This window comes from Manis pentadactyla, chromosome 2 (assembly GCF_030020395.1).
Source record: "Manis pentadactyla isolate mManPen7 chromosome 2, mManPen7.hap1, whole genome shotgun sequence".
Lineage (NCBI taxonomy): Eukaryota > Metazoa > Chordata > Mammalia > Pholidota > Manidae > Manis > Manis pentadactyla.
The window spans coordinates 200,695,058-200,713,477 of NC_080020.1; the positions used below are offsets into that span (position 1 = coordinate 200,695,058).

The 18,420-nt window shown below is 34.7% G+C and overlaps 1 protein-coding gene across 12 annotated transcripts in view; it reads left to right on the plus strand.

The window, feature by feature from the left end:
* Nucleotides 1-18,420, plus strand: part of THADA (THADA armadillo repeat containing) — a 362,728-nt gene that overhangs the window by 13,044 nt on the left and 331,264 nt on the right. For 11 of the 12 annotated variants that reach the window (XR_005032689.2, XM_036925595.2, XM_036925596.2 and 8 more), the window contains exons 11-18: nucleotides 590-1,281; nucleotides 2,675-2,826; nucleotides 3,732-3,887; nucleotides 4,582-4,704; nucleotides 6,563-6,686; nucleotides 11,265-11,416; nucleotides 14,227-14,440; nucleotides 18,048-18,183. Coding sequence is in view for 11 of the 12 variants with exons in the window: in XM_036925595.2 (XP_036781490.2) it covers nucleotides 590-1,281; nucleotides 2,675-2,826; nucleotides 3,732-3,887; nucleotides 4,582-4,704; nucleotides 6,563-6,686; nucleotides 11,265-11,416; nucleotides 14,227-14,440; nucleotides 18,048-18,183 (1,749 nt within the window). In the remaining variant the exon portion in view is untranslated. Of the gene's footprint in view, nucleotides 1-589; nucleotides 1,282-2,674; nucleotides 2,827-3,731; nucleotides 3,888-4,581; nucleotides 4,705-6,562; nucleotides 6,687-11,264; nucleotides 11,417-14,226; nucleotides 14,441-16,165; nucleotides 17,328-18,047; nucleotides 18,184-18,420 lie in introns of those variants that run through there. The other variant, XM_036925606.2, reaches the window with a different exon arrangement.

Below are 18,420 nucleotides of genomic sequence, written 5' to 3' on the forward strand. Positions count from 1 at the left end.
AAGGAAGAAAACTACCACGTACTAAAATAATTTTTACATGTCTTTCAGTTTATGTATATTTTTAATTGTGTGTATTTTAAAGGAATGCAAAAATTATTCTTCGTTGTGTTATTTTGTAACAGCTTTATTGAGATATAATTTATACACCATGCAAATCACCTATTTAAATCACCTCAGTTTTGTTTTAGTATATTCATGGGGTTGTGTAACTGTCACCACAATCAACTTCAGAATATTTTCATTACCCCCAAAAGAAACCCTATTCCCCCTAACTTTCCCCAGTCTGTGCCCCTAAGTATGTTTTAAAACACTGTGCACCCATCATCACAACCAAAATAATGAACATTTCCATCATTCCCCAGAATTCCCTTGTGTCCCTTTTTGGATTGTTTTTTACAAGATGAAAAGATTCATATGCAAATTTGAGATCTGTTTTGGACTTATTTGTATTTTTTTGTTGTTGTAAATTTAATAGTGATTGAATTATCTGATAATTCTTTGTAGCTTTACATTTTTAAAGTCTAAATGATTATAAAATGAAATTTCTTATACTAGTCATTTTATGGTGATATGGCTCATTTTTCTTTAGGATCAAGGAATCAACTCTGGAAATGTTTCTGTCGAGAATTTTGGCATCATGGACTAATTCAGCCATACATGTCCTTGAATCAAGTTCCCCAAGCCTAAAGGACAGTCTGAATGGAAATTCAAGCATAGTTAAGAGACTTTTAGAATATGTCTATACCCATTGGGAGCATCCTTTGGATGCTTTGAGACACCAAACCAAAATCATATTCAGAAATATTCTCCAAATGCACCAACTCACTATTGAAAATTCAGATTTAGCCACCGATCATTTCATAGTTGAACTGACTGAGAGTCTTCTGCGATTGGAATGGCATATTAAAGGAAAGTACACATGCCTTGGTTGTTTGGTAGATTATGTAGGAGTTGAACATATTTTGGCACTAGCTAAAACTATTCCATCGCAAATCTTAGAGGTGATGGGGGACCAGTCATTGGTACCTTATGCAAGTGACCTCTTGGAAACCATGTTTAAAAATCATAAGAGTCATTTGAAATCCCAGACTGTTGATAGTGCTTGGATTGATGAGTGGCATGATACTTGGGTTTCTCCTCTCCTTCTTATACTGTGTGAAGGAAATCTGGATCAAAAATCGTATGTGATTGATTATTACTTGCCAAAGTTACTGAATTGCAACCCGGAAAGTTTAAGCTACATGGTAAAGATTCTTCAGACTTCTGCTGATGCTAAAACTGGTAAGAAAATGAATTATTTTAGTAATTTTTAGTTATGATGTTTAAGTGTAGATACCCAGGCAGATATTGACCATATTCAAATTTAAATATTACCACTTTTATAAATAGTAAAGGAGGAGATTGATGATAAGATTTCAGATTGAAACCAATGTTTCTGTACATAGCCGAATAGAGTTTTGTGGCTGAAGTGATTTCTACAAGCTCAGGATTGATTCCAGTTAAGATTATAAGGTTTCCTCTATTACTAGGTTTTAATTCATTTCACCAAGTTCTTATTTGTTAGGTTGTCAAACTGGAGTAAAAGTTTGTTTTATTGAAACAGTAATTAAAACTTGATTCAGGCAAGCTTAAAGACAGGTAAATTGGCGGTAGCAAGTTTTTGTCTCTGGGAAAGAGAAAAACTTTAGAGGCATGATCTTAAGAAATAACTGCCAGTAGTCAGTTAGAATAGGAGTAAGCATTCCATTGAATCTTAGTAATACTGAAAGAATCACTATATTAAAGCTTAATTCAGTAATTAACATGTAAAATGATCCTGACTCATGTAGATCTTAAAGTTACTATATTTTATTTAACAAAGTAGGAATGTGGTACCCTATGTCACATTTTAAGACTACTTCCAACTAAAGTTAAGAACTGTCAGTACTTTAGAGAGTAACCACAAGATAGCTGGAAAAATTTGATTCCTCTACCCAAAAGTGAGCCACTGTTTGTCATTTTTAACAGTAATTGTTCTTGCCTTTTTGAATAGCCATCTAAAGTTCAGGATTCATGTATCTGTTCTGAAATAAGGCCATGTTTATTTTTATATCAAGGTGCCCTATATGCCCGAGCACCTTATTCCCTTAGTAATGGCTGATGTCCTAGCTTCCAAAAGCATCAGGTTCTTTGTGATCCTTTCTTCTTCTTCTTTACTAAGGGGAAATAGTAACTCTAAAATATTCAGAGCTCAGTGTTTATTTTTAAAGAAATAATGGTCTTTAGCCACTAAATATTTTTCCTGCTTTGGGCTGACAGTCATTTTAGTTATGTGTATTATTTAAAATATTTTTCCACTTGACTTTTGTGCTGACTTACTTACTGATTTATTTCTAAAGTCAAGGAAAAAGTAAAAATAATAGCAAAAAATTATAATTTCTTTATGTTAACAGCAGGAGGATTATGCCTACTTAAAATTATTGATACGAGAACTATTAAAATTATTGAAAATCCTTTTCAATAATGATTATCTTATGATAGGAACTTTAATTCATGTTAGAATTTAGTTTGAAATATATTTATTTCTTGAAATATGATGTTAATTGGAAACATGAGAATTGTGGTAGTTGTTACATAGCAAAATAGTGGTCTTTGTTATTATGCTTTTGAGATGAGCAATCTTTTCCATTCTTAGGGTCTTACAACAGTAGAGGGGCTCTGGGAGCTTTGATGGCATGTCTACGGACAGCTAGAGCTCATGGACATCTTCAGTCTGCAGCTGATGCCTGGGGGAACCTTGTGACCAGTGCAAGAATAAAGCAAGGCTTAATTCATCAGCACTGCCAGGTAAGTAAACAGAATAACTGGGAATTGATACATACAGTGGATTCTTGATTCATTTATTCACTTAGCAGTCCACTATAGAGGCCCTTACATTAGGCCCAGTACTGTTTAAAGATGTCCATAAGGAGGATGAATAGAAAGCAAAAGTGTAAACCTTGCACTCAAGCTATGTAAATTTTAGTAAGGATTAAGAAAAACTGCCTAAAAACTTCTGTAAACTCTTAGAAGACAATACAGACACAAGTGTGCCTTTAGGAATAAGGACTTGGGAGGTTCAAAAGAGACTAGTAGGGCAGGTGGTGGTTGACTAGGGGAGTGGTAAATGTGACAAAGGAAGCATTGGGGTAGCATGCAGAAGAGGACACAAAGTGGATGCTGAGTAAGGGTATTGGTGGGCATGAGTGGAGTGTTTTGTCCATTTTTTGGAAGCCTCCAATGTTAAGCTTAAGACTTCAGATTTCATTTAATTGGCAACTGGTAACTGGAGCCACTCTGCCTTCAACAAGGAAGTGGAAACAGAGATGACTTTCCAGAGTGGGAGCAAAAAAACCCCAGGAAACCAGTGAGATGTGCATGACAGTAATCTAAGAGTGAGGTGATGAAATCCTGGGGTAAGGTGGTCACTGAGAAAAAGAGAAAAGAGAGTGAAGCTGAGCATTACCATGGAATAAGAATCTTTAAAATTGTTGACTTTTATAAATGTGCGATTTACACATTTAATATAATAATCTTACAGGAAATAAGCACAGGATCTTTGGAGTTAGGGCGACTATCTGAAGCACATACGGATAAACTGAGGTTGACTGTTTTTTTTTCTTCTGCCAGCTTATGTAAATAAACATGTCAAGTGGTTTGGACCTCATTTATTTCATTGAAAAATTAACATTTTACTGCTTGATGTGTTTTAGGTACGTCTAGATACATTAGGTTTGCTTTGTGAAAGTAATAGAAGCACAGAAATCATTTCCCCAGAAGAAATGCAGTGGATTCAATTCTTTATCACATACAATCTTAACAATCCATCTCCAGGAGTGCGGCAGCAGATTTGTTCTCTTCTTAAAAAGGTAAATTTCTTATCAGAAATTATAGGAAAGTGGTGAACTTAGCTCTGGAAATGATTTTTCAAAAGAGCCCAGATTTTGGGAGAGTGGTGAGAATAATGGTCATCGGATTGGACTGCCACATCTCTTCATGGCCTTTCTGTGAACTGTTCTAGGATTCCATCAAGTCTGCATTTGGGATTAAAGTCCAGAGTGAAAAGTCCTTTCATATTGGTGTAAGAAAATCAAACTTAGGCTCTTTTTTTTTTGAAAGAAAAAAATATCTAGTGGTGGAGTGTTCAGGGTGTAAGATATTGCCAAGAAAACTTTGGTAAGAGGAGGACAGATGTCCTTGTAGTTTTATAGTTTCTTTAAGTACCTCATGAAGTAGTCATTATTGAATAATTCACCTTGAATTGATCACATGACCCATGTGAAGAACTGGTAGAGAATAGATGTAAGTCTGTCATCTTTAGGTTCATGCTGGTTTACTGACTGTATTCTAGTTTGCAGTAGTATTTTGGTTTGGGCTTTAAAAATACAAATGTTAATATTCTGCCATAAAGAAATATTAATGGGTAAATATTAAGAGTTTAAAAACCAGTCCTCTCCTTGTCTGAAGTTTTAGTCCAAAGAATTTAGAAAGTTCTTCCTTGCCTTGTAGACTGACATTTAAGGTTAACGTGACTCATATATGCTTCGTTCTTTTCCTCAAAAGTTGTTTTGTAGGATACAGGAAAGTTCTCAGGTACTTTATAAGCTGGAGCAAAGTAAAGCCAAATGTGAACCAGAGAATGAGTTTACCAAACAGCACCCTTCTGTTTCTTTACAGCAATATAAGGTAGGTAATGTATTTCTAGGCATAATGGATTTTTGAGAAATCTAAAACAATTATGAATAAACCTTAAAGACATATAAATGGAAGTCTCTTGGTGAGGAGTGTTTCTGTGTTTTTTCCTTCAAGCTGGGTTTTAACATACTCCTTTTGGTGCTTTGGTATTTCTCTTGAGGTAGCACAAGTTGTAGAACCAGTGCTAAACTTGAGGTCTGTTCCAGAATAACATTAATGGGTTAACCACAATAATTTATAGTTTATGTTGGCCAGATGAATTTAGTACTTTAACAAAAAGGTAATGGCCAGCCCTGAACTCCTGCACCCCACCCCAGGGTGGAAGACTGCTGTATCTGGGTCTGCTTCGCTTTAGACTAACAGGACTTACAGTGGTTTGATATTAGTGGCTCCTGGCCCATGGTCCAGCTGTGGGGGTTCCTGTCTATCCTATTTTGGAGTGAACTTGAAAAGAGGCCTAGGTTTCAGAGCACTGTGTTAATGTGTGGATGGAATCTCAGACATAGTAACTCTAGTCTGGGCCAGGGTTCAGCTTGACAACCTTCAAACAGAGGGTTTGCATAATGGGACAGGGGTTAGAAAACCAAGTTAGGGATGAGTAGTAGAGAGCTTTGAATGCTAGGCCAAGGTACCTGGGAGCCTCACTGGGAGCCATTACAAATGACTACAGCATCTGTTGAGTCCCTTTTGTGTGTGTAGGACAGTTTGCTTGGGACTAGGGATATAAATGTATAAGTTATGGTCCCTTCCTGCATTGTGGTTATAGTCTGGTTGAGGGAAAGAACTGTATCTAAAAATAGTAATGATGCTGCAATTAGGGTATAATCATTCCTGAAGGATGAGCTTGTTACCCTTTATGTGAATACTATACTACTCATTTATAATTAAAACTAGTTTAACTAGGATATTGTCAGTAACTACCCTGTTCCTTTGAAATCAAATAGAAATAACAAACCAATAAACTCTTACTTAGGGCTTGTAGGGCCTGCAGGATAAATCCCCACTGTTGTTGGTCACTGACTGAAGAACTGAATGCAGGGATCCCATCTAGAGTCAGAGGGGACTAGGGCTGCTTATATGTTGCTCAGCTACAAATATATGTTGCAGGGGCATAGCAATATATGAGATGTTTGAGAAGCACAGCTTTCCTTGTGGTTTTTCTCTTTGGTCTTACTCAGATATAAGAATATAAAAAATAGTTATTGTTAGAGGAGGACTTTATATTGGATAAAGTATTTCCCATTTTGCTTTTTTAAAATTGCATTTTACTATCAATCTTTATTTTTTATCATTTGTATAAACCAAGTTGCAGAGTGGGAGTTCCAAAGGGGAAGACAGAAGACAGTGGAATAGTTAGATCTATGAATTATGTTATAATAGCCAAATTTATTAAGTATTACATTTATCAAATTTATAAAGTAGTATTAGATATTTCTGTGATCATTTTAAAACTTTAAGAAGCATATATACCTTTGGTACCTGAATGCCTGGGTAAAGAAAATCAATATTCATCTAGCTTTAACACAAGTCAAGGCAGAACAGACCTTGTTTTCACCAAAAATACATTTTTTCTTGTGTGGACTGCCATAGGAATTGCACTGATTGTTGACTACAAAGACAGGGTTTTTTAAAGACGCGATGCAACTCATGGTCAGGAATGCCAATCTGAATTGTCAAGCAAAGTGAACAATTAATATTGTTTTTAAAAATCTTTTCTCTTAATTTAAAAATGTTTTCTCTCTTAATCTAAGAAATCTCTCTCTCAAGAAAAAAACGCCCTCTTAAAATTACCTATTGAAAATTACCTATTGTGGGTTAACTCAATTATACTTGTTATAATTTTTTTTAGAATTTCATGTCATCCATTTGCAACGGTCTTTTTGAAGCATTGTTTCCTGGTTCTTCCTACCCAACTAGATTTTCGGCTTTAACCATTTTAGGCTCAATGGCTGAGGTTTTTCCTGTCCCAGAAGGTAAGTTTCAATAGTGTTTGGGAAAAGTATTTTTTTTCTTGCAAAACTGATCCTTTTTCAACATTCTGTTTTACTTGAAGTTTCAGTTTTGTTGTCTTTTGTTTAGGTTCTTATGGGAGGTTTTATACTCACTATATAATTCTTAGTTGGACCTAATTAAATTTGTCAGTAATGGAGATAGGGAGAGAAACTGTCACCTGGGATCACTATTTGCCAAAACCAAGCCACAGTTTTCATGGATTATTTATTAGAAGAGTTGCTGCACTTACCACCCCCAGGCCCCCATTCATGAATTGCTGTTTTAAGATAGTGCCCAATCTATTCTTTAAGTTTTAAAAATTAAAAAATAATAGTTTATCTTATATATAACATTCCTCAGTGAGTCTTTGTGCTTAAAATGTGGTTTCCCTTATATGCTCTTTGTTTCGTAAGTCTTCATCTGGTTTCAAAAAGACAATGTGAGGTTGTCACTTCCAGGCATTCTGGTTTAATGATACCCTTTGTTTCTCCTTCAGTGAGGAGCTCAAGAGGATGAACATTTAACTTCCCTCTGAGTTGGTTTTTTCTATTTTGACAAAAAATTATTCTTTTTATCCCTGTACATGATGTGTGTGTGTTTTAATGTGAATTTCTTGCTTGGTCTTAGTCTTCCTTGAAAAATACCCTGCTTAGCTGCTCTTTCAGAGGGAATGGCCCTAGGACCAGGGAGCTTTCCACTATAGTTGGAGGGTTTTTTGTTTTAATTTTTAGGCAAAGTGTAATTTTTTGGCAGGGCGGGAGAAGACAGTTATTTGTTGTTAATACAGGCTTGCTTCATTTGAAGAAAACCATTTTTTTCAAGTTTTTATTTTGAATAAATTCAAACCAACAGCAAAGTTTCAAGAATAGTTTCATAATGATTCATAATGATAAAGTTGATCACCTGATTAAGGTAGGTGTGATAGGCCAAAAAATGACCTCTAAAACATATTTACATTAAATCCTTAAATCTCATAAATATAAACCTTACTTAGAAAGGGGTCTTTGCAGATATGCTTAAATTAAGGACTTAAAATGAGATGATCCTGGATTATCTGGGTGGACCTAGATGCCATCATAATAAGCGTTATTATAAGAGAGAGGCAGAGGGAAATGCGACACATAAGGGGGGAGTCATTGTGACAGTGGAGGTAGGGATTGGAGTGATATGGCCACAAGCCATAGAATGCTGGCAGACACCAGAAGCTGAAAGAGACCAGGAAGGACTTTTTCCTTAGAACCCCTAGAGTGAGCATGAGCCTGTTGACACCTTGATTTTGGACTTCTGGCTTCCAATATCATGAGAAAATAGATTCTGTGGTTTTTAAGCTATCAAGTTTATGGTAACTTGTTACAGCATCTGTGGAAGATGAATACAGGAGTACCATAAGTTTAGGGAATTTCCATGGTACTACAGCTGCATTTAGAAAATAAAATTTTACCTGAGAGTGATTCATTATACATTAAACAAAAGTTTTCTGTACATTTAATGTAGTTATTGGTGCATGGGAAATAACACTAGACTGAATTATACTGGTAATTTTTCAGTTGAGAGGGTAGTTTAATATATTTAAATATACAAGTGAAAAACCTGTCATCTTACTAATGAATGAGTCACATAATTGGGCAGTGACTGATGTCACTGTAATTATGTTACTGCAACAACTAGAAGGTAATGCAAATGGAACAAGCCATATTATACCCATTTACTTTAAAGGAGGCTAAAGAGACTGACCATGAAATACAGGATGGGAAATGTAAATTCATTCTTCATCTTTATCTCAGGAACATCTTTAATGTGAGTTCTTATATTATTTTATTGAAGGACTGATTTGGGATTAGTCAAAATGGTTTCTGCTTTTCCTCAAGTATGTCCTAGTTCAAGAAAGCATGTTTTTCATTCAGAATAAAACGTCACAGAATTCATGATTAAAAATTGGATTCCATAATTAGATTAAAAGGGTTTGTTCAGCAAATATTTGTTTAGTGCTGCTTATATGTCAAGAAGCCAAAGATATGCAGTGTTTAAAACAAAGTGCTTACCCTTTTTGAGCTTAGATTTTAGTGAAAGGAGACAAACAATAAATTAACAAGTAATACATAGAATTTCAGGTGGAGATAAGTACTATGAAAAAGCATTCCAAGAAGAGAAGAGGGGAATATAGAGTGTCTGGGAGGGTGGGGAGTACTAGCTGTTTCATGTAATGATGTCAGAGAATGTTTCAAATTTAAGCAGAGCTCTTAAACAACCAATTGGCCAAAGTAGAAATCACAGGGAAGATAGAAAATACCATAAGAGGGATGAAAACAAAAATACAATTTACCAAGACTTTTTGGAGGAGGCAAAAATAGTGCTCATGGGGATATTTATAGCTGTAAGTGTCTACATAAAAAAAGAAGAAAGACCTCAAATTAATAACCTAACTTTATACCTCAAGGAATTCAAAAAATAAGAGCAAACTTAGCACTCTTAATGCTAACAGAGGGAAGGAAATAATAAAGATTAGAGTGCAGATATACTCTCTATATTCATTAGAATGAAATAGAGAATAGAAAAACACAGAATCAACAAAACCAAAATTTGTTTTTTTAAAAGATCAACAAAATTGACAGGTTTTAGTTGTACTGAGTAAGAAAAGAAGAAAGAAGGTGTAAATAACTAAAATCAGAAATGAAAGTAGGGACATTTCTATTGACTTTACAGAAATCAAGAGGATTATAAGACAATGCAGTGAACAATTTTATTTACAATAAATTAGATAACCTAGATGAAATAGACAAAGTCCCAAAACCAGAAATTACTGACCCAAGGAGAAATAGAAAATTTGGACAGACCTCTAATAAATAATGAGATGGCATCAGTAATCAATAGCATCTCAGCAAAGAAAAGTCGAAAAGTCTAGGGGGAGTAGCTTCACTGGTGAATTCTACCAAACATTTAAAGAAAAATTAACACCAATCCTTCTCAAACTCTTCCAAAAAATTGGAGAGGAGAGAACATTTCCAAACTTACTCTATAAAGCATATACCTGATACCAAAGCCAGACAAAGACACTACAAGAAAAGAAAATTACAAGCCATTATCCATTATGAATATAGATGCAAAAATTCTCAACAAAATAATTGCAACCCATACCCATATTAAAAGTGTTACACACCATGTTAAGTAAGTTTCATTTATCCCAGGAATGCAAGAAAAAGTAGGGTAATAACACCACATGAGAATGATGGAAAAAAACATGGTAATCCCTATTGATACAGAAGAAACATTGACAAAATTTAGCATTCTTTTATGAATAAATGAACACTCAGCAAACTAGGAATAGAAGAGAACTTCCAAAATATGATAAAGGACATTGATAAAAACCACAGCTAACACCATACTCAGTGGTGAAAGACAGAAAGCATTTTGCCCTATGATCAGGAAAAGGGCATAGATACTCCCTTTCACCACTGCTATTCACCGTTGTACTGCAAGTTTTAACCAGAGTAGTTAGGCAAGAAAAAGAAATTTCAAAGCATCTGTAATAGAAAAGAAGAAGCAAATTTGAGCAGAGATGTGAATAAGGTGACAAAAACAATTTGCTTGCTCTAGGAATTTCACAGGGTTATTCTAACTTGGGGGTTAAGATTAAATAAGAAACTCACATCCTAATTTATATTGAACATCATTCCTCAAATTAAGCATGGGAATTTTTTTAGTTATTATCAGGGGTTAATTTGTTAAATGTTATTAAATGTTCTTAACATTCTGCTATGAAACCTATTTGTTGTTAGTCTTAATCTTATTGAGTTAAAAGGATTCAGTGACTGCTGTCATTCTTTTGTGATGTTTTTCTGTTCATTTCTTCATTGGCTAAAATTCATCTTTCTTTTTGAGAAGAGTATTTGGGGAAATGTGGTTCTTCTTATACATTCAAAAACTGCTTATATTGTTGTTACACTTGATACTAGAATATGATTTTGATACACAGTTTTTCATCATACCTTCTTTCCCTGAGGAGTTTGTAAGAATTGCTCAACTCTCTTCAGCATGTTCTATATGTTGCTAAGGCAAAGAGGAAGCCAGCCTAATTTTTTTCCATTTTGTAGATAAATTGAGCTTTTTTACCTGAATGGTTAAAAGATTCCTTCTTTTCCTTTGATGCCCAGTAATTCTATTAGGATATGTTATATTGATTTTTCTGTGTCAATTCAATTAAGATGTGGTAAGATTTTGGATTCTAGGTCAAGAAGTTTTATGAAGATTAAAAAAAGTATTCCTTAATTTTTTAAAATTTGTTTATTTAAAAAAATAACTTAGAAATCTTTTATATGCAACATAACCAATGAAAGAGAATAAAATGGCTTTAGAACAAAATTCTAAAAATGCTTATTTTCTATTTTCAGAAAATTTTATCATTCATGGGAAAATTATTCTTTCATGCAATTGTGGATATAGTATGAAGTACAAGTACAAATTTTTGTGCTTATTTTCTATAAACTTGGGCAAATAACTCCAAAATGTTGATTTCCTTTTTCCTTTTATTCACTTTTAAATCTTTTTTTTTGTTTTTTTAGGTGGAGTCCAAACAGTGTATCAGCTGAGTCATGATATTGACATTGGTCGTTTGGAAACATTGATAGAATGTTTTACCAGCACTTTTGAAGAAGTGAAAATCTTAGCATTTGATCTTCTAATGAAGCTACCAAAGACCATTGTACAATTTCTGGTATTTGGATTTTTCCTTATGTAAATATAAATGTGTGTGCATGAAAACTTTCTGTTTTAGCAGCGGATAAAGCAGTCTGTGAATTGTCCAGGCTCTTTGCATCTGCCTTCTTGCATTTTCTGGTTGTTTCAGTTATTATTAACACCTCTACGGTTGTAGGGTCATGGGATGGAGTTGGTGGGGATAGATAGTGGGGAAGGTGGAAATATTGTAAGAGAAAGTGAAGTCCAAGTCAGTGAGCTTAGTTTGCTTTTTTATTGTTCTGATAAAAAGGGAGATGTAGGAGGCAGTAGGTTTATAGTTTACAAGATTATTGATAGATTTCAGTTAACTGTGGTCTTCTCTGTTCCCTTGAACATGTTAATATTCAGTTGAAAAACATCACTTACAGTAACTTGAGGTTTTTGAGATAATTTCCCTGCTTAGTAGACTGGGAAGCTGAGTGTAAGTGACGTAGAGAACATGTTTCTAATCTTCTAGCAAGCAATAGCTAAAGTGAGACTGAAACTCAGAAGTACTTGAGGTTAACAGCAGTTCTCTCCTTAGGCATTCTAACCCCGCCCCAGTCCCCACTCTTCCCTGACAGCTTGCACTTCCCCCCTTGAAGTGGGATCCAAAGATGGGCTCTGGAATGAGGGCACAGCATAGGATGGGTCTGCAGAGACCCTCCTAGCCAGGTGCTCAGCTCTGCCCTTGAGGCTTATTTTGGGGCTGTGGGGTCACCAGCACAACTGTGGGGTCACTGGCATGAGAGCTTTGCTGCGGCTTTCTGTGAGAGCTGTGTAGAGGCCAAGGGCATCTGCACGAACTGCCATTGTGGTCTGGTCTCTGGCTGTTAAGGTCTGTTTAAGGCATGACAAGCTTGTAGATGCAGTGGGATTCTGTAGGAGCACATGTCAGAGAGCACAGGGGTGTCTGTTTCCATGGCCTCCAGATGACATTTAAGATCTCAGAGCACCTTTTCTAACTTGGGTCCGTTTTGGGAGTTGCTCTCCAGTGTCCACCTGTTCCTGTGATCTTTCAGGTACCCTGGTGAGCAGAAGCTTCTTTGGTGCTTAGGCTTCTAACTTTTGTACCAGAGTTTTTTAAAAAGATGTCTTCTCTTACTCTGTGGCCTTTCTCCTCTTGCACTTCTTCCTCCCCTTTGCCCTTACCATTCATCACACTGTAGCATCATATCATATATATATTTATGCCTCTTTGATGGCAAATCTGTTGAGAGTGTCTAGAGTGGGGAAGCTATGAACACCTATATGAAAAGCCTGGGACTTTCTGTGAAGGGGCCTTATGGGACCTCTGTATCTTTAATCAGTAAATATGTGTTTCGTATATAGGCACTAATGTAGAATTCAGGTAACTTAGCACAATGGTTTGCTGTAGAATTTTAGTGGTTTAATCTATTGAGTCTGGCTTATGTATTAGCAAAATGATCATAGGAATAGACATTTAAGATTTTAAAGTATTAATTATGTATTAGACTTCCAAAGTCTTTCTTTGGGTATACCTTATATAATATATAATGAATTTTTAATATAGTTAACTTTAAAACGTTTTTTGAATGCTAACTCAATCTAAGGACTTGTATATACATACTTTTGATGACATATCTTTCCAATACATGGTTTTACTGCTCATCTAGTTCATTGCTTTTTTTTCTTGTGAAGCAACATACCCAAGATCTTTCTGTTATATTTTGATTGACCTCATATGATAGAACAAAGGTATTTTAGACTCTAAAGGCTATTTATTATGTTTCTTACTAACTGGTTAATTAAGCAATTCAGGCATTTAACTATAAGCTATTAAAAAAAGTCTAGATGCTTGATTGGTTCTTTCTAATATTTTTTTAGATTTGAGCCTTTGACCACTATTTTTAAGTTTTTTAGGTGATAGAAAATCAAAGATATCAAATGGCAAAGAGTTTAAGTTGAAAGAAATTGATATTTGAGTCAGTACATTTGATGTGTATTATTTGAAATTATAAGACATCATTAAATATTGGTATACCGATAATCAAGTTCAAAATTAAGTTTTTAATGATATTTTTCCCCTATATTAGACAGTTATGAAATAATCCTAGTAGAATCCAATATTACTTAGCAACAAAACCCCAGTTCCAGTGTGGTGAACCTGCAGTTTGTCAGCCATAGAGTTGGGACTAGGACCCATGTCTCCTGTCCTCAGCCCTCCATTGCATAGTACAGTGACCTGTCCTTTGTTCTGCCTTCTTTTAGGGTAGGTTATATGAGTGGATGTTATATGAGATACAGGCGTGGGAATTCTGATGCAGAACTTCTGAGGCTGATCTATTTACTTTGTTATTCTACACATATACATGGAGCTTCGCCAGGAATAGCCTGATGGGTTTTTATTTTTGTATGGAGTTGTATTTTTCTCCATTAACTAGCTGTATGGCATAGGGGAAGGGAGAAGGACAGGAGTATGACCCACAGATACACAAATCTTGATGTACAAAAGAACTCTGGTCTATATAGAAATAACACAGATGGCTTGGCTGTAGTCGTAGCAGAATTTCTACATGAAAAAGTATACTTTTGTGGAAGAAAGAGGTACTTTAGTTTCTCAACTGAAATTATTTTCAAGACCCTCATCACTCAAACTGATTAATAATAAACATTAATTACTATACTAAAAAGTCTAACCTCTATTTAGGGAGAAGAGAAGGGGAATTGAATTAATGTTCATTTTGAGTTTCAGTTATGTGTCAGGCTTTGTTTTTAAATATGTACTGTTCCTTCAAGTTAAAGAAATGTTTCAGTGACAGTTACTGAGTCTGTGCTTTGTTCTAGGATTCAGAGAAATTGCAAGGCTTATTCCAGGCAGCACTGGAGCTCAGCAAAAGCACCAAGCCATATGACTGTGTAACAGCCTCCTACCTGCTGAACTTCTTAATCTGGCAGAATGCTCTGCCGTCATCTCTATCTGCCTACTTAAAAACTCAGCAAGTTGCATGTGAAGATGGAGATAAGTCTGCCGCTGTGGTGGAAAGGAACACATTAATGGGTTTGTGTTGAGTAAACGATGTTTTGCTCTTATTTATCAAAACCAGTATCTTACTCTCACTATTCATTAGGCTAGAATATGTAATGGTTAAACATTTGCTTTGTGGTTTTTTTTTTTATTTAAAAGTTTACCAGCATATAGGAATACCATGCATTCCTCTTATGCTAATAGCTTACTCAGCTATAACACTTGTTTCTAAATGGAGGAGTCATGTTAAATAAGTAGATATACAATTGTGCATTAATGAAGCTTTTATTTAAGTAGGACTTTTTTTCTCTACCAAAAATGTACTGGGTTATTTTGTTTGTTTTTTCGCCAAAATGTTACTGTGATGATAGGTCATCTATTATTTCTACATAGAGCAGAGTTCCTTTGTTGGGGTTTATGTTTCAACTGGCTGTCATACCCCCTGCCTTTCACTCTTCTCATACAGCTATTTCCAAAACCCAGGCTCTGAGTTGGTTTAGACCTAGTAATTTTCAAGAAATATTTGTATTTAATTGTATTTAATGTTTTTAATTGTATGCTAGTAAATCTTCAGTTTGGAATTGTACTATGACTAAAGAAAGATACCGATTTTTATTAAAAAAAGAAGAGAGAGATCAGATATATAATGAGAGTTGAAAATTATTCTCTCTAAGATAGTAGGAAAGCCATAGAAAAGATAACTAATGATGCGTGGTTCTAGTAGGAATGTGACCACACATCTGGGATTAGAGAGATTATAGTACCAAGGGAAATGACACTTGCTCACTCTAATTGCTTCAGGGCTGAGTTTGAAAGGAGATGCTGATGATAGAAAGAGGTCTGCAGTTGGGGTGAACTTGGGAGTTCATGCTTCATGTAAAGGCTTTCAAATTCAAGACATTTAAAAATTTATGACATATTTCAAACATATAAAGAATATTTTAATAAATAGTAACATAAAAGCTTTACAAATCTCGTTCCCAAGTTAGGTGTTAACACCCAGCTTAAGAAGTCCAACAGCAGCTATACCTTTGAATCCTCTCCTTTATCCTCTCTCTTTTCCTCCACCATGTAATTACTGTCTTCTGTTTCATATTAATCTTTCATTTTGTTCATCCTGTTTCATCAAGATTTTACCACTTATGTGTATATCATTAACCAATATATTATTTACTTTTATATGGTTTTGAATTTTATATAAATAGTACTATGTGTATTATGTAAATTTACTACAATTTATTAATGCATTCTTCTGTTGATGGACTTTTTTTCCTAAATAAATAATGCCAATGTGTGCATTCTCACATATATCTTCTAATGGACATGTCCAAGAGTTTATGATAAACAAAAAAGTAGAATAGCCTAGTCATAAAGTATATGAATCTTTAGTTTTACTAGATGATGCCAAATAGATTTCAAATTACACTCACCAATAAATTATGAGAGTTATGGTTTGTCACATCATCACCATAACTTGCTATTGTCAGTTTTTTAAATTTCCAGAATATAAAATGATATCTCATTATGGCTTCATCTTGCATTTTTCTGATTGCTGATGTAATTGGGCATCTTTTTTTTTTTTTTACATGTTTATAAACTATTCACTTCTCCCCTTCTAAGAATGCCTATTCATTTTTTCAGTTTTCTGTGAAGTTGTCTTTTTCCTATTGACTTTTAGGTCTTTGTATAGTCTAAATATTAATAATTTACTGGTTATACACAATTCTAAAATTTTAAATATAACCTTCTTCTTCTCAGTGGTTAGGGGAGACATCTACTATGCTGGGATAACTGGATACCCACATACCAAAGAATGAAGTTGGACCCACCACCTCATACTATATACAAAACGGATCAGAGATCTAAATGCAAGAGCTAAAACAATAAAACTCTTAGAAGAAAACACAAGTATAAATCTTTGTGGTCTTGGGTTGGGTAATGATTTAGATATGACACCCAAAGCACAAGCAACAAAAGAAAATACAGATAAATTGAAAGTTTCACCTTCAAGAAAGTGAAAAGAACCTGCAAAATGGGAAAAATATTTGCAAATCCTTTATCTTATAAAGGACTTGTATCTAGAATATATAAAGAACTTTCATAGCTCAATAATAAAAGGATATAATGAAATTAAAAAATAGACAAAGAATCTGAATAGACATTTCTCAAAAAAAAAGATAAATAAAAATAATAAGCATACAAAAAGATGCTCAATCAACATTAGCCATTAGGAAAATGCATATCAAAATCATGATGAAGAAATACTTCACACCCAGTGGGATGGCTATAATAAAAAAAAAAAGATAAGTGTTGATGAGGATATGGAGAAGGTGGATCCCTCATGTATGGCTGGTGGGAATGTAAAATGGTGCAGCCATGTTGGAAAACAGTCCAGCAGTTCCTCAAAAAGTTAGGCATAGAGTTACCATATGACTTCCCAATTCCACTGTTAGGCATTGTCTTAGCTCAGGTTGCTATAACAACATATCAAACTTGGTGGCTTAAAAAACAGACATTTATATCTCATAGTTCTGGAGTTCAAGATTAAGGTGCTTTTAGATTTGCTTCCTGGCGAGAACCTTCTTGGCTTGCAGACAGCAGCCTTCTAATTCTGCTCACATGGAGGAGAGAAAGGGCAAGTTCTGGTCTCTGTTCCTTTTATAAGGACACAAATCCCATCATGGGGGTCTCACATTCATGACCTCATCTAAACCTATTACTTCTTAAAGACACCTTCAAATACCATCACATTGGGGGTTAGGGCTTCAATGTGTAAATTTTGTCGGGATGGACACCAACCTTCCGTCCATAATAGGCATATACTTAAGAGAAATGAAAACTATGTCCAAACAAAAACTTGTACATGAACATTCATAGCAGTATTCTTCTTAATAGCCAACAAGTGGAAACAACTTACATGTCCACTCACTGATAAACTGTTAAAATGTGGTATATCCATACAATGAACTGGCAGTCAGCCATAAAAATGAATTGTTACATGCTACAACATGAATGAACTTTGAAAACATTATGCGAAGTAAAAGAAACTACTTTTTTGTATGATTATGTTTATATGATATGTCCAGAATAGGTGAAGCTATAGAGACAGAAAATAGGTGATTGGTTGTCTTGGGCTGGAGAAGGTGAGAGGTGCAGGGAGGAGAGCGACTGACAATGGGTGAGGGGTTTTTAATGGGGAAGGCTGAAAATACTTTAAAAATGTGAAGGTTGCACATACGTGTGAATGTACTAAAAACCATTGACTAGTACACTTTAAATGTGTAAATTGTATGGTATGTGAGTTATATCTCAGTAAAACCACTATTAAAAAAATCTGTCCAAATAGCACATTGGCACATGGGCCTGGAATATGATACCCCAAATAGAGGATGTCTAGGAGGAATGATTCAAAGTGAATTCTGTAAGTGAATGCAGGACATTAGGGAAAGCTAGTTCTACCATCCTGGAAATGGATAACAGGCTGGATAACCTGAAAAGATCTCTCTTTTTAAAATTTAAAACCTTTAGTATAAAGTTTGGTTGCGTTGGGTATTTTCATGGAACTGTTTTGCTGTTCACAAATTTATAAAAGTGTTTTAAAACTGGCATTACTTTGGTTTTTTTGGTTTGTTTTTTCTAGTTATTGAATGCTTGTTAGAAAATCTGGAAGAAGAAATATCTCAGGCTGAAAATTCTCTGCTTCAGGCAGCAGCATCATTTCCAATGTATGGGCGAGTCCACTGTATAACAGGAGCTTTGCAGAAGTTATCTCTAAAGTAAGTATATCCAAGCCCTCTCCTGAACACTCATTTTTGAGCTTTAAACTCTTTATTGGAATGTGTCCTGAGAAAGGAATATATTGTCTTAAAGAGAATTAAAAATTAGATTTAAAATGTACATATACATGTATATTTCATGTCTTAAATACTTCAATTTTGAAACCCAAAATTCTTTTCAACTCCTCTTATCAATTTCCACTTAAAACCTTTGATTTTTTGCTTTTAGTATTATTT